Source organism: Lagopus leucura, unplaced genomic scaffold (assembly GCF_019238085.1).
Source record: "Lagopus leucura isolate 7727_CA_CO unplaced genomic scaffold, USGS_WTPT01 Super-Scaffold_73, whole genome shotgun sequence".
Lineage (NCBI taxonomy): Eukaryota > Metazoa > Chordata > Aves > Galliformes > Phasianidae > Lagopus > Lagopus leucura.
In genome coordinates, this window is record NW_024962252.1 from 54,820,252 (window position 1) to 54,837,836 (window position 17,585).

Below are 17,585 nucleotides of genomic sequence, written 5' to 3' on the forward strand. Positions count from 1 at the left end.
ATTTTAGGATATCAAACAGAAATGTAAATTGTGCTGAAAATACAGGTGGGTTTGCAATTGCTTCAAATCACAGAATTCATACAATCATAGAATGGTTTAATTTAGAAGGGACCTTAAAGATCACCCAGTTCTGACCACAGCTGCAATGAGCAGAAACATCTCCTGCTAGATCACACAGCTCAAAGCCCCCTAAAGCCTGGCCTTGAACACTTCTGGCAATGGGACATTCATACCTTCTCTGAGTAATCTGCTCTTGTGCCTTTTTATGCTCACAGTGAAGAATTTCATAGTTATGTCTAATCTAAATCTACTCTCTTTTAGTTTAAAACCAGTACACTTTGTTCTATGGCTATACTCCCCAATAAAGAGTCATTCTACAGACTTCTTGAAGGCCCCCACTAGATAATGCAAAGCCTCTCATGAGTTCTTTCAGAACCCTCTCCACGCTGAACAACCCCAGCTCCCTAACCTTCCTTCATAAAAGAGGTGCCCCAGCCCTCTGATCATCTTCCTTATTCTCTAGATTCACTTCAACAGGTCCATGTTCTTACACTGGGGGCCTCAGAGCCAAATGCAGGAACCTAGGTGGGATCTCACAAGAGCGGAGTTAAAGAGAATTACTTTCTTTGACTCACTGGCCACACTTCTTTAATGCAGCCAAGGACAGAGTTGGCTTTCTGGGCTGCAAGTGCACACTGACAGCTCATGTTTAGTTTTTCATTCATCAACACCCCCAAGTCTTTCTCCCCAGGACTGCTCTCTATTTACTCATTGCTCAGCCTGGTTTTGTGCTTAGGACTGCCCTGACTGATGTGCTAGACCGTCGTGAGACAGGTTAGTTTTACCCTACTGATGATGTGTTGTTGCTGTGCATGATGTGTACAGCATGATGATGTGATGTGCAGTACATCAGTCAGGGCAGTCCTAAGCACAAAAACAGGCTTGACCTTCCTGGACTTCCCAAGATTTGTCATTTACAAACTTGCTGAGCGTGTCCAGCACCCCACTGTTCATGTTGAGGATAAAGATGATAAATAGTGCTGGTACTACTATTAACAAAGTGTCACGACTTGTCACTGGTGGACGCAGATTGTTGACCACAACTCTTCAGAAGAGACCATTGAGTCAATTCCTTATCCACTCAGTAAGTAGTCAATCCATCAAGTACTTTGAACAATTCCAATGTGGTATGAAATATAGTTCCCTGTGTGAAATTTGTAACCACAAGCCCTGATAGCATTTTCAAATTCTGCAAATTTGACATGAGACAAGAACTACATATTTTGAAAGATTATTTAACTTTGCTGGAGATTCTTAAGTACATGCTCCCCTGGTAGAACTGCCTCTGCCTCTTACAATAACAAAATATGGTAAGAGAAGAACTAATGTATTTTTTATTTTTCTTTTTGATCCTTAAGAATTTTTTTTTTCTTTTTTTTTTCTTAACTGAAACAAACCAACATTTAATAGTCTGCCTTTTGAAAAATGCCATCAGATCTTTTTAGGAACTCTGAAGCTCTTGGTCTCTAATCATTGTACTCCATGTACCATTTACAACAGTGGCAGTGGTGTATGTGCTGAGGACTTCGATAATTTCCTAAAAGCCTCTAATTAGATATTACCATATCCATAAGAGAATAATATCCACAAGAAAATGCCTAGTGGTGATACTTTAGTGCTGTCATATTATAGCAATTCAACATATATGTGTTGTATAAACTATAGCAGACTTTAAGGTTCTGCAGTAGTAGTTTCGCCCCTAGTTTTTGTCCCTGTGTCATCCATCCTATCTCCTGAGCCTGTCAGCTTTGGCAGGCCTATATCCTTGGCTTTTCCAGTATAGTGAGGGAAGGGGCCAGAAGCAAAACAGTTAAAAAACTCTACTGACATTATTGATAATTGGTTATACGCTTGCTATTTAATAACTAAAAGCATTGACATGGAATTTTTTTCCATAAAACTGCACAAGTTTTATTGCAGAATCCGAGATATCTCTAAAGTGTTACTGAATATAACTGATCCTAAATTCAATTAGAATTTAGATTATGCAAAATTTTTCAGTAAAGTACCACAAGATGGTGGTATGGAAGTTAAAATCATTGTTGATAAATGCCATGGAGTATTAATATTTCTCATCAGACAAATTTTTACAGGGCCTGATCAACAGGCTGACAGACACAAAAATAGTAAGAGGAGGAGAATGGCAGTGTCTGATTAAATTAGCAGAAAATTGACAAATGACATGTCTTTCCAGTTGCTAACACTGGAAACAATACAAATTATTTTGGATATCATGTTTATAATTAAGCCATTCATTTATTTGTTTAATATATAGTTTTTGAGTGTGATGATTTCATTCATTTAAAGAAACTGAACTATTGCAACTCCATCATCAAGCTGTAATTGGACCTAGTCACTGAACATTGTATTCTTCCAAAGCAATAGTTTTTTGCCAATCTACATTGGTAGGCAAATATTGCTCTGAGAATAGGCTTGGACAGGCTCTTTAATTTTTGTGAGCTAAGCAGAATCTGGTGTACCTCGATATTTGTTTTTCCTCCTACTGTCATGACAGTTCACTGACACCAAGATTTTAAAGGGCCTTCACCAATTCAGGACACTTCCTTGTTTGATTACTTCACAAAGTATTGGACCTGAATGTAGCTCCTCTGTTTTGTCATTAAATTCTGTTGGACAAGGGTAATATCAGATGATAGCACATCATCTAGTACATGAAAAAAAAAAAAAAAAAAAAAACCAAAAAAAAAAAAAAAAACAACTGGCATAATGACTGGTTACCAAAATATCAAATCAAGCTTTGATGGCTTAGGTTAGATAATCAAAAATAAAAATCAACGGACTTGGTGATCCTTATGGGTACCTTACAACTCAGGATATTTTATGATTCTATCACAGAATTTTGTTGTTTTTTTGTTTGTTTGTTTGTTTCAAAAATGGTTCTCAATCATTTACAGAAAATAACTTTTTCTCTACAATCAATGCTGCCACTGTTAAAATAGAGAGATAGGGAGAGAGAGGCAGCAGTGGGGAGTAACAGAGCCCAGTGCTCCACCAGTTTGCTCACAGAATCATTTCAGTTCAGGAACCCTTAAAGGTCCAACTCCCCTTCATTGAACAGAGACATCTATAGCTAGATCAGGTTGCTCAGAGACTGTTCCAGCTTGACCTTGCTCAGTGATCAAGTCACTTTAAGGGTCACATTGCCCCAGTGTCCCATCAGCTATAATCATAGAAGTGGTCATACAATCATAAGATCATAAAACTGGTCTTCATGTAAAGCTTTTGGAGACCTGGTGACCAGAAATGCTGATAGCAATCAAATAAATGTAATTTATGATCTCTAATGACTATTCATAATTCACAGCTTGAGATCTAATGATCTGCTAATTAGAGATAAAGGTGCAAGACATGCTACTTCCTAACATGTATTTTGGCATTTTTTCTTCATAGCACATTTTAAAGAGTGCTAGAGGAGATGCACAAGAGAAGCAACAGAAGTTCAATTAATCCATCATTCAACGGAATCACCTCCAGTGCTGACACTCCTGCACAAATCATAGTAAGTTTTGGCTAGAATAAGAATGGCGGCAACCTCATTGCTATGTAGTCTTTATAGTGAATCTACAAGCATTCCAGGGTTCACAGTGAATCCTTTAGAAGAACCAGACATTAGTCATGGTTGATGAGTAGTGCCCCCAAAGGGTCAATATCAGGTCCAATACTGTTTAATATCTTCATCAGTGACACAGACAATGGGGTTGAGTGCACCCTCAGCAAGTTTGCTGATGACACCAAGCTGTGGGGTGAGGTCAGCACACCAGAGGGACAGGATGCCATTCAGAGGGATCTTGACAGGCTTGAGCAGTGAGCCCAGGTGAACATCATGAGGTTCAACAAATCCAAATGCAAGATCTGGTACACGGGTTAAAGCAATCCCCATTACCAATATAAGCTGGAGGACAAAAGGATTAAGCGCAGCTCGGCTGAAAAATACCTCAGGTACTGGTGAATGGGTAGCTGGTGGATAGCTATGGAGTATAAACAAGCATGAAACAGGTTGTCAGATGGGGCCATAAAATCTCAGCCTTTGGAGATTTTCATGGCCTAGCTGGAAAAAATCTTAATCAATTTAGTCTGAATGCAGTGTTTAGCCAGCTTTGAGCAGACAAAGATCCCTCCTGGTATTCCTTCTAGCTTGGAACGAGAAGATAAAGCATATTTGCAAAAGTGTTCATGTTTCACTAAAAAGCCAGGTTTTAACTTCATCTTTTTTTCCAAGAGACCATTCTAAACTCACAAAACTTTTCCTCAAATGCTGCTTGAATACATGGTTGCAGTCCATCAACTATATATTAAAAATGTACATTTTCTCATACATTTATCAGACCCCACCTACGCAGTTATTTGGTTGAGTACAGAACAGCATGTCCAATAAAATCAAAAAGGTTCTCTTTGGACAAACGAAAATAGTTTCACATTGTTAAGCCATTTGCCTTCATTCACTAATTTCTATTTTTGATACAATATTTCATTAGAAGATAATTATACAGAAAACCAGAAAGCCTGGAAACGTTCCAGTTGTTGCATCAGACATAGATTACCTCTGCTCTTGAGAATGATTTTATTAACTTTATAGCTTTTTCTATATGTTTTATTTATCTACTGGGGGGAGAGGAAGGCTTTTAACATGAGCAAATATAGTATTCAGTAAGAAAGCATAGCTTTCTCCATTTAAAGACAGAAAAAAAAGAGTAAGGTTCTTCTCTGAGCAGAAGGTAAATTTGCTGAGTGCTTTTTATTTTCTCTGTAAAAATTTGTTTTGATCTTACACACTACTGTGACTCTGAATTTCTCCAGACTGAATTCCCGTATCATTAGAGGTAGGTAACAAGTTCAAGAGAATGTAAGAGAAAACTTGAAAATAGGAATGTGTTTATTCTTTCCAGAGACTAGAAGTAAATGTTTTTTTACAAGTATCTGGCTTGTAGTTATGGCAGACTGGTACATCAAACCAACTTTTCTTCCCTGGGCTGCACTACACCAATCTCTGAAAGCTTCCTAGATAACGTCTTGGAGGAGTAGTACAGTACATAGGTTTCAACTACACAGTAATTTCATAGTTCTCAGAAATGACACTCCCAAACTCAGAATCTTCTCTCTACAACATTGGATTCAGGCTATTCAAAGATAATAAACACCCCAGATCGTATGATCACCAGATGGATCTAGCACATGAGCTCTAAAATCCTCAATCACCACATTTCATATGACTCAAGATTGGAAAGACATCAGACAGCTGATAAATTATGTGGGTCTCAGAGTGGCTAAGAATATCTTACCAAGGAAATAACTGATTTGTCATTGTGGATACAGTATTTAAAGTGGTTAATTTTGATTTCATTAGCACCAAGTTGCTCTGATTCAACAGGATACTTGATGTTAAGTATGTGGTCATATATAATATGAACAGAACAATGTAGCATTCTTATAGCCAGAAATTCAGATCCATGTATCAAAATGTATACAAAATATTTAATTGATTAATTGAAATATTTTTTCTTATTTTATTAAAAAATAAAAATAAAAAGAAATTAAAATAAAGTGGTTTTGATTTCCAAGAATGGAACTATTTGAAGACAAGTTATTAAACAGAGAAGTGGAGATGTATATTGGAGCAGAGATCACCTGGACCATATACACAGTTGAAGCTTCAGGACTGCAACAACTGTAAGAACTCCATTTGGAGTCTGGGAGTAGGTTGCAGGACCCCACACACTGTGAAATATTAAGCTAGCATACAGCTCTACAAAACAGAACAAAAGCAGTCTTCATAAATATCATAAGAAAAAAGCAACGTTATTCCTTCTTGCTGTCAACCAGAAGAAGCACATGATAAGGAGATAATTCTGTGAGAACATTTTATCCTCACATACAAACATGAAAGTGCATGGTCTAAGTCGTAGCATGTGATTTTAAAGCCTTGTTCAGAAAAAGCTTGGATAAAATCTAGCAGCTATAATCCCTGTCTCAGATGCTAACTGCAACAGAGAATCTATCAGTCTAATTGTATCTCCAAACAACACAGTAATTGATGCATAAAGAAACAAACATAGAGGATAGAAAGGAAAAAAGCTCTGCAGTACTGGAAGAAGTTTTTGAAAGACTAAAGAAAAGCCAGGTGAAAAAATTATTTTTCCACACAAACTCATAAATAAATGTTCCTACAGTTGACTTCAAGAGCCACTTGAAGCCTCCACTTTTTGAAAGAATGCCTAAAGATATTTCAATGGTGTCTACTCTAATAAAAAGAGAATACATTAACTTCTTAAATACTATATTTAATTAAGTAACTTTCTTGAAGTAATAACTCAGAAACCACAGTTAAATAACTTATGTTTAACCAGGAAAAAATAAACAATAATTTGCCTAGTTCTCCTTGTAGTTATTGTTATTCAATAATATTGGCTATTGCTCAGAAGTTAAACAATAGATGAACACACATCCTAGTAAGAAATCTCAGCTAAGAAGAAATCTCAGAGAAGAAGGAGAATTGAGATTCATTCAAAGAAAAGAAAAGCTACAGAAGTACTCAACTGTGTCTAAAAGCTGTAAATCATAGCAAAAATCATGTAACTAACATTTGTAGATGAAAATATAAAAGTGAGATATTACAATTTCTTTTTTTCAAATGCACGATCCAACTGTTCCTTTTCAACGAGACAAATTCTTTCATACAAACAAAACAGGATTATTTCAATTTAAAAATTCTATCAAGATAACTAATTTTTTTTAGGAATACTCTGTAATTCAGAAATGTTTAAAGAAAGAATTGCAAGAGATATTTCACAACATAAAAGCTTGAGACAACTCCCCTGGGAAAACAAATCAAGACAACAACAAAAACATTTAAAAGTTAACAGTTTAGAAGTTAACCAGATGGCATACCAAAAATAAGCACTTAACTTTTATCTTCATGTGAGAGGAATATGACAATTACCAAGAACTATCTGGAGGTAAGAATTTCTGTCTCCTGCAGCAGAATTCTGAATGCTTTACTTTATCCTGCAAAACTTTACCTGTCTTGAATATTTCATCTGCAGGTATGCCAAATTTGTAACCTGTAACAAGGATTTCAAGAATTTTTTTTTGCAGTCTTCATAAAATTCATATTCTTAAACTCTCACTTATGAACCAGTGGTGAACTTCAGTGAATTATCAGTGGTCCTACAGGAGCAGGAAAAAATTATATATCTACTCTCCTTGTTTGCAACATGCAAATTTAGTTGTTTGCTTTTATGTTTATCTCACCTCTTTGCTTGTTTTGTTGTTTATTTTTTTTGTTGTTGTTGGATAAGAAATCTTATATTACTGTAAAAGGAAAGAATGAAGTCTATAATACTTTACTAAATTGACCACTGTAAAAAACAAACTTCATAACAGCTATTTCAGAAAGAAAACTTTGAAAAAACAGCAATCTTTTTTATGAGATTGAAAACAAATATATACAGAACAGTCAAAAATGTTACAATCCGTATCTCACAGAACAGACAGGAAAAACATTAGACTGGTAGAGTAGCTCATTAATTAAAAACATACAAGCATAAATGGATGGAGACATGCCAAATGAAAGACATAATAGAATCATCATAAAACAATGATGTATTTTAACATACTTTAATGATTTATCTGGAATAGGCTATGTGGTAAATTTATGCATTACATTTTCTTATATTAGTTTGATTCGTCTGAAATCTTAATTTCTCCAAACTGTAGCTGTCATACTGATTGCATAAATTTGACTATTAAAAGTAATCACCAAGATATTAAGAAAGAAACAAAAAGCTAGAGATACACAACTTTATGGAAAAAAATTGCTACAATCAAGGATTAAAATTTAAAAAAGGATTAAACATCTTCCAAATGCCTACATCACAACACAGAGAGTAATAAAATCAGTCTCAGCTCCCTTCTAATTCTTGATTTGAGAAAAATGCATATACAACATCAAAGGACAGCAGCACCTTTACCTTTTCCCCTTTAATCTTTCTCCCAGGATTCCCAAACCTGTCTTAGCCAACTACACCGCTGGATTTAGAAACTGCTATGTGATCTGTGAACTATAGACATGAAGAGGTACTCCTTTCTCTTGTTCCCATATGGTCTGCTCATCATGGAATAAGTAAACATTAGGTATGCCAGAAAAAAAAAAAAAGGATCAATCTCTAATCTCTAATTTAACAATTAGTTTCTTCCTCACGTAAAATGTGTTCTATTCCTTTCTCTTCTGAGTGCTTACTGCTTTGCAAACTTTTTGCATTAAAATAGGTTTCAATAAAGCCAGTGAATTCCTCATTAATAAAAGCAATCTGAATTTTTAGTGGTCTATTATAAAGTTTTCTTCTGATTTGGAGCAAATGTTTTCATGATTTCCTATTCATCTGAAATATAGATTCTTAGGACTTGACTTCTCTCTGCTTTTGACAAATATTGTCAGTTGTCAAATTGTCAAATATTGCAGCTGAGGGAACTGGGATTGTTTAGGCTGGGGAAAATGAGGTTCAGTGGAGACCTTATTGTCTTGTACAGCTTCCTCAAGGGAAACTGTGGGAAGTTGGGGGTCAGCCTCTTCTCCCAGATAATTAATGATAGGACAAGAGGGAGCAGCCTCAAGTTGCACCAGGGGAGATTCAGATTGGATATTAAGACTATCTCCAAAAGAGTGGTGAGGCAATGGAAAAGGCTGCCCAGGTAGGCGGTGGAGTCACCATCCCTGGAGGTGTTTGAGGAAAGGGTAGATGTAATACTTGGGGACACGGTAAGCAATATTGGAAGTAGGTGGACAGTTGAACTAGATGATCTCAGAGGTCTTTTCCAACCTTAATGATTCTATGAAATACGCAATACTGTAACACAGAGGAGAAAAGCAGGTATCACAATGGATCCAAAAATATGTTACAAAAAAGAACTCTTCCATCTAGGAACACACTATGGTAATTATTCTGCACTGTTAGTTATTTCTAATTTTGCCTCCAAAACTTTATGACTGAGTATATGTATAAAATAATTCACTGGTATGCCACTTCAGCTGAGGCATTCAGTGAATAATTCTTCTTCTCTGACATCATTTACTACTTACCTATCTTCCAATGAATTGGCATCTAGTCCATTTTACATTAAATAAGCGAGCCTTTCAGTTTTGTTAAAATTAGTTCACATCAACAGTATGTGGACAGTACTGGAATAAAGGAACTAACTTTCCTTTCAAGAACTAAATGAATAAGTATTGGATATTCACAGGTTTCTGCTTTGTTATTGCTGCTGTTTTTTAACAAATATGGACTGATCTGAGATTACCAGTGCTTTTCACACTGAACTGCAAAATGCTACAAAATCTTGAGTTAAGTTTCTTTCATCACAATCTGGCTTCTACAAACAGAGACCCAAAAAATCATGTATTAAAAATATTAACAGAAGAATAATAGGTCCATCAAAGTCCAAATTTTGATGTAAATTTGGCTGAGAATAAAAACATAGGATTTGAGCTGCTTTTATTTTTTATTTAAATGTTCTTTGATTTAATATACTTCAGCTCAGGAAAAAAAAATATTCCTGCTTAGGAACTGTATCATCTGTCCAATGAAGTTAAAAGACAAGAAGGCAGACACCAATGCTGAGGATTTGTTGACTGCAGTGTACATACCACCTTTCATCATTCCCACTTCATAGCATTTTCTTAGTCGGCAGGCCTGGCAACTCTTTCTTCTGTTCTTGTCAATAGTACACTGGTTAGTCGCAGGACACATGTAGTCATTGTGCCCTGTAAAACCAGAGGGAAAATAAGGACAAAGTTACACATGATCTTAAACAACAGGCATAACAAATTGCCTATAATATTTTATCATATGTTTCACTGAGCATTTCATACAGCACCTAACATCTCAGGAACAATGCTGTCATTACTTATTAAAAGATGTTAATAACGCTAAAAATTCACAGCACACATTTATACAGGTACTTCAAAATATTAAGAATATTATCACAAAAATGAAAACATCTATAGAATAATTTTTAAAAATTAACAATCAAAACAGCCACAAAAGGGAACAGACAAATATGAATAAGTAACTTGAATTTCTTGTTCTTAGTAAGAGAAATTCATGTGATCTGTGTGTTCGTTGTGCTGCTGAAGCACCAAATGGTTATAAGTTTATAGAATGAAAAGGACCTCTCCGCAGAGCTTTTTCAGACATTTACCACAACTTGGGACAGTTTAGAAAAGAAAAACCAAATAAAATAGAAGCAAAAAATATTAATGTAATTGTACATCAGGGATAAATCAATCCCTAACTCCAATCCCTAATTAATACATGCAAAAAAACCCATTTTTTTCATGACAAATTCTTCTATTACCAATCTGGTGCAACTAAGTTTGATACCAGCACCTTGTCTTTCAGAGCTCCATTTCCTCCTTTATTATGCTCTGTGGCTCAATTCTTTCTACACAAGTTTTTAGCTTATCATAATTTGCTTATCATAATAAATGATAATTTATTAATAATAATAAATGATAATTTAGCTTATCATAATAATATCATAATAATAAAATGCCAACTCTTCCCTTCATTTTTCCTTTAAAAATAAGTATCAAGTATATTCTCAAGCCTGCTATCAAATTATTTTCCAGCCATAGGCAAAGTTCAGCAAGGATAAGGAGACTGGTGCTTGGTATTCACCTAAATGCAACTAAGGTACAGCACAAAACGAAACAATTTTACTGCAGAACTGTTTGTTCTTTCTTTCAGGTCAAGCGATTTGCTTGAGGTAGAGTACGGTAGAGGTTTGACAGCAGCCTTAGTCTCATCAAATCATCTATCCTTGAATACAAATTAGAAAACAGGGTAAAAATGACTATCGGATTACACCAGGAACATCTGTTCTCTAATGCTACAAAAATAGGATCCAATCAAAATAAGCAGCTGAATGGTAAACTTGTTATTATAGACAGCTGACTATATACTGTCTCAAATAGACAAAATTATTATTTAGTAACTGTATATATTTATATATATTCTCCTGGACTGAGGTAAAGAGGGAGAACAGAAATGCAACTCAATCTCAGCATGAAAGAGCATTTGATTTTCATTTCCTTGAGTATGATACAGGCTGTTCTATGTCTACTACAAGACATTTCATATGAAGGAAAAAAAAAAAATCAAGAAAGAAGGAAAAGTTTCAACCACATAAAAATACAATATAAACAGGGGAAAAAGGAGGAAAAAAAAAGTCTTTTTTGGAAATGCATGCTTATTAGGTCACACTTAACAGCAGCAAAAAAAGCTGTGGCACCTGTCCTCAACCAATTGCCTGGTTTTATAAGCTGAGCTCTAAACAAGGTGAGAGAAAGGCTGAAATCATTAATTAATATTTTACAAAGAAATAAAAGCTTTGACTGGTTATCTGATTTGCTTTCTAGTAAAGCTAAAATGTAAATTCAGAAATGGAATATCTCCAGGCACTGAAATCATCTTACAACCCTCTATAAGAAAAGTAGATATATGTTCCCACTTTGGTCAAAACAAAAATGTTCTGTAACTCTTCTGCTGGACCAGCTGATCTTTGTAAGGTTCAACTCATTCTTTTTCACAGTTCTTATGCAGGTGATAATGTTCTAATTTGATTTGAACCTATATTTCCTTTTTCCAACTTCAAATTTTCAAAAATGGTATTTTGTTTGTAGAATAGCACCTAAAGCAATCCTAACTGTAATCAAGCTACAGTCCTTACTGAAATCAATACAGTACCATAGCTAATGTCATTGCTTAGACGTCAAACTGTACATCAAGGAAGACGATACTGTATTTAATACTGTTTCACATTTTAAAATTTCATTTAACCAATGGGTCTTTCATTAGTTTGAACAATGTGGGAGGAAAACAAAAAGCAACTTGAAAGAAATGTTAGATAAGTAGAGCATACAGTAAAAATGATCATCAAATGAATCAGGGAAGAAGAGGAAGATAAGGAAGGCAGGCAGGGAGTAAGAGAGGAACAATTCCAACTTCCTTGCGTTACCATCTGATTTCAAGTGCTCAGTCATTGGAATCAGAGAAGAAAGTTTCCTCTGCAAGGAACAGACAAGACTGGGATGGTGCAACATGGGGTGGCACGAATGGGAAAAGATAGAAGAATGTAACTGTGGAACAGGCAAAACCCAAAGATTACTTATAGTTCTAAGTAAAGTAATGCAATAAATCTGAGGCGTACTGTCTTTATAGTTTTTCTATTTTCTCCTTTATCCTTAAAGCTCATCTCTTTGCAATGCAGATTCTGAACAATTCAGCTTATTATAACTGATTCCTTGCTGATTGGAGTCATTAATAGGACAGTGAGACACAACAGGTGTCCAGCTGCCCTACACTTTCTTTTAACAGTACTAAAAGAATAATGCAGTCTACGGGAGATACTAATTAGACCATTAAAATCATTGGTATCATAGGAATACTGAAATGAAGAAATGTCTTTAGTGATCACTGATACTTATAAAGGGAAGCACTTGGACTCCCTGCTCTTATTGGTTTGTTGATTTTCTGAAAATACATTATCAGATACCCTGCACAAGATTAAAGACAGTGAGTTTATTGTCTTACATATTGAATAACATAACTTATGCAATTCAATTACATTCTGTTACATATATTACTCATCTTAATCCCCGCATTTGTATGACTTGCACTGTCATCAGTCACAAAGGAAGATTTTAAGGGAGAGGTTGGAGGAATTGAGCTTTTTTCTGGTTGGAGGTATTGTTTTTTTTTTAAAGTTTGCATATTCCACATTCTAAAATAATAGCAAAATTAAGTATTTTTACAGCATTTATTATATGCTAAGGTCTTTCTGAACAGGTCAAAAGATGTAGGTCCATATGATAACAACCAATATAATAGGGAGCAAGGTTGAGGAAGTAAAATGTTAACGAGAAAATAATGGTTGAAATTAGGAAATTTCAGCTTATCCTCACTTGGCCTGTCATAATCATGGCTGTTTCTTGTTGGATATGCAGTCTGAGTCTTTCTTGTCACTATGAGTCAAACTTAATATTTATATTCAGAGACTCATATCACTATCAGTCTAAGCGTTCTCATGATACACTCAGTGTATGCAACAGACAAGCGTGCTCGAATCAGAGTGGGAAGATGATTTATCTGTGAGGGTTTCAGTCAACAAAACATTTGATATTTCTTTAAAGTTAAATGTTACTACATTCAGCAGAACATTTAAGTATCAGTGTACATGTATCTAGTAGTTCCAGCAAAGTGTGTTGGTTAAAGCTCTGAAAGTAATACTTGCTATTTTTTCCATGGAAACTATAACAGATACAAAGAGCACTATAACACTATTTGGTGCAGGAAATTCTCAACTAAAAAACACTACTCTTCAACATATTCAGCACCATTACCTATGCATTTTTGCCAGCAATAAGCAAGAGGCTGCATGCCATGCTTGTACATATCTACACCTGTGGAGGTACCCACTGTCACTGCCACCACTGCTGAAACACACTACCTACCACTTCACTGTGCCCATATCCACTGTTCGGACTTCATAAACGTTCAGCAAGTGTCAATGATGCCAATGGGTGCCATTTTTCCATGTAGGGGAATTCACTGACACACCTTTGGTTCATACACACTTTCATATCAGACACCATTTTGTCAGATTGCCCTTCTGCTGTCATCTGTCATAAGGTAACAAAATGTAATGGAATACTGGCAGGAAGGTTCAACCTCTAGTGCTATGCCATCAACATTTGTCTCTACATTGTAGGCTAATATACTAAAATAGGAGGCATTACTTTCAGAGCTGTCTTCACGTATCACTGAATGAAAGAGAACCATAAGTAGGTTTGATTTTGCACGAGAAATTGGTTTAAAGTCAGTGAAGAGATTTTCTCAGAGCACTGATGTTAAAGACTGTTATAATATTTTAATAAAATGAATATTTTCATTTACAGGTGGTACTGCAAGTATACTATATCTCCTTGCAGACTGTATATTTAATTATCAAGGACCAAATATAAAGTAAGACTACCTAAACTTCTTCAGTAGGCCCATGAGAAAACATAATCTGAAGTTATGCCTAGAATAGAAACAGAGATATGTTAATTTTCTTGTGGCCAACAACTGTTAGATTTTAAGTGCACAAGAGTAATTCACAGTTGTTTTTATTTCTTGGCCTCTCCATATTGTCTGTGGGAGTTTTCTCTAGAGAAATTTCTTCTCTTCCCATTTTAGCTCAAATAAGCTGAAGCTAAAAATACAAGAGATATCATTAAAAAACTACGGGAATAAGATAGCCATTGCTTGTCTATGACTCTCTCAGAAAATGTATTCTGTCTCTGAAGAGATCCTATTGAAAAGGCTGTGAGTAATAATACCCTGAGGCTGTGAGTAATTTTCCTTTAACATAGCAGTTGGTTTAATCATGTGCCAAGGATTTAAGACAATTGTGATTTTTCAGATAAGGAAACAGAAACTAGATGTCACATTCCTTAACAGATGTTTTAGAGATTGGAATCTAGATTGGTGTATTTTTCTTATGTCATGAGGAAAAAACATGTGTCCTATTTTATTCTCTAAAATTAAAAAAAAATAATGTATTTGAGGTAGCATTATATTTTGCATTTAGGGTGATAATGCTGACATAGTGGAAACTCCAGTTTCATTTTCATCTGCTGGAGTAGAAAATATAATTTTACATTTATATAAAGTAAGATTAGTGCTTTACTTTTTATATTTTACAATGTATACATCCATGAGTTACTGAATTGGTTAGATGGCAGCTGGTTTGGAATCCTGAAGCAATGTCTGTTCTCATTCCTTTTTTTTTTTTTTCATTTTTCCTGTTAGCTGAATAGTGTATGGAAAGAGTAAAGGAAAGATCAGTATCATGATAATTTGGCTTGAATTAACTACTCATGTTTACAATTCTGCACATATGTGAAGATTTCACTAGAAAATGAATACTGTGTGGGAACTACATGACTTAATACAGAATATACAGATTTTGACCTTTCCTCTTTTCTGATTCCTCAGCGGCTCTATGATCTTTCCTTCAGAGGTGTGTGTAGAGGAAGGATCTCCCTACGGGCCACAAAGGAAATATGTTTTACAATCCAGACCCTTTTCCTTATTGTCATATATAGAATTGCCAAGCTAGTTTAAAAACAGAAAATTATTCATCTTCTCAGCAGGTCTGGGTAGTTTCTAAGAGAACCCAAGCTCTAGATCCAAAGGCCATGTCCAAGGATAATTAAGCTGTGAATGTGAGTGTCTATGCTTAAGAAAGGAATTAGGAACAACCTTCTGTTCTTTTCTGAAATCCATTAGGAAAGAGTGAGATCTAAAAATTATTGTTCATTTTTATTGGGGCACTTTAATTTAAAATTGTTATACCTTCTTATTTTACATTCAACATTTGTTCATGTAGGGCTAATAAAAGCAACTACATTTTCCTTCACACATTTTTTCTTTTCCTGATTTTCAGAGGGAAGTTCCTGTACTTCAGTTTGTGCCCACTGCCCTTTTTCCTGGCACTGGGCACCAGTGAATAAAGAATAGCTCTAACCTCTTTGCACTATCCCTTCAGATATTTCTGTATATTGATGAGATCCTCCCCTGAGAACTCCCCTCTTCTCTAGGCTACAAAGTCCCAGCTCTTTCAGCCTTTTCTAATAGGAAAGATGCTGCATGTCCTTCCATCTTCATGCCTTTTGTTGAACTATCAGCAATATGCTCATGTCTCTCTTGTACTGAGGAGCCTAGAACTGGGCAAGTAGAGCAGTGAGATTACAATGCTAGAAAATAAAACTTGTAAAAAAGGTTGAATAAATTGAGTTTCTTTGAGTTAGGAAGTTCAATAAGGCCAAGTGCAGGCTGCTGCACTTGGTCAGGGCAATCTCAGGTATTTATACAAACTGGGGAAAGATCTCCTTGAGAGCAGCCCTGCGGAGAAGGACTTGTGGGTCTGGGGTATGAGAAGCTGGACATGAGCCAACAGTGTGAGCTTGCAGTCCAGAAGGCCAACTATTCTCTTGGCTGCAATAAAAAAGGGGTGGCCAGCAGGGAGAGGGAGGTGATTGTCCCCCTCTACTTGGCTCTTGTGAGGCCCCAACTGGACTACTGCGTCCAGACCTGGGACCCCTAGTACAAGAAGCATGTGGAGCTCTTGGAGCGGATCCACAGGAGGGCCACTAAGATGATCAGAGGGCTGTAGCACATCTCTTATGAGGAAAGAGTTGAGGGAACTGGGCTTGTTTAGCTTGGAGAAGAGAAGGCTCAAGGGAGACCACATTGTGGCCTTCCACTACTTGAAAGGAACACATAAACTGGAGGGGGAATAGCTGTTTATGAGGGTGGATTGTGACAGGACAAAGGGGAATGGTTTTAAACTAAGATGGGAGATTTAGGTTAGATATTAGGAGGAAGTTTTTCACCCAGAGGGTGGCGAAGCACTGGAAAAGTTGCCCAAAGAGGTTGTGGAAGCCCTGGAGGCATTCAAGGCCAGGCGGGATGTGGCTGTGGGCAGCCTGTTATAGTGGTTGGCAACCCTGCATATAGCAAGGGGGTTGAAACTAGATTATCATTGTGGTCCCTTTCAACCCAGGCCATTCTAAGATTCTATGATAATTACGTGTTTTTTAGAAGTGTAGTAACAGTCTTTGGTGTTTTATAGGCTGTTGCAGAGGAAAATACAACTTTTTTTCCTGTGGCTTGATAGCCATAAAAATAAGAGATGAACTTAACCTGCGGGAAGGAAGATTCGGATTTCATAGCAGCCTTCAAAGATAAGGAGAGATAGATACTGGATCAGTGTACAGGTTTTAAAGAAGCAGCTAAATAAACATTTAAGTAATCAGCATCAGCTAATCCTACCACAAGACAGAAAAACGGACTAGGGTTCAAGGTCCACTGCAGCACAATGGTTTGCTTAGACCATATAAAATAAGGAAATATCTTGGATGCAACCATCTTAAATCACTGCCATATCCATGCTGAATGCAGGAATGCAATGAATTTGGAATTCATTGAAACAGTACCACTTCAAATTAGATTGACTAGGAAAAAGGAAGTATTGACACTTGACTTTCAACATACACATTCCTGAAACAAAGAATCAACATAAATTAGAATTCTGATATTCAAAACACACATTAGAGAGCAACAATCAGAGCATGTATTTAACTTGAGACTACAGACACAAAAATAAAGCAAAAGAAGTTTCAGATAAAGCTGGCTGATCAGAGGTTATTAGAACTGTCAATCCTTCTGCTCTTTTCAAGTACACATTTTCTAGACTTCTAACCGTCACCTACCTCTCAAGCTGGAACTGTGTTTTCCACCCTGAGATTAGATACTAGTGTGCAATCCTCTGTTTATTTACTGCATCTGTCTCTGCAAGTCTCACTTAGACTCACGTACTGCAGTTTTGCTCTTTCTACTTGGCAGCTCATAGAATCAACATGCAAGCAGTTTTACTGGGGGGTTTCTGTCTTCTTGGCTTTGGAG

General features: G+C 36.0%; 1 protein-coding gene across 1 annotated transcript in view; it reads right to left on the minus strand.

Moving 5' to 3' along the window:
• Positions 1–17,585, minus strand: part of ESR1 (estrogen receptor 1) — a 153,198-nt gene that overhangs the window by 55,464 nt on the left and 80,149 nt on the right. The window contains 1 exon segment of the mRNA XM_042889989.1: positions 9,722–9,838. Within this exon segment, the coding sequence (XP_042745923.1) occupies positions 9,722–9,838 (117 nt within the window).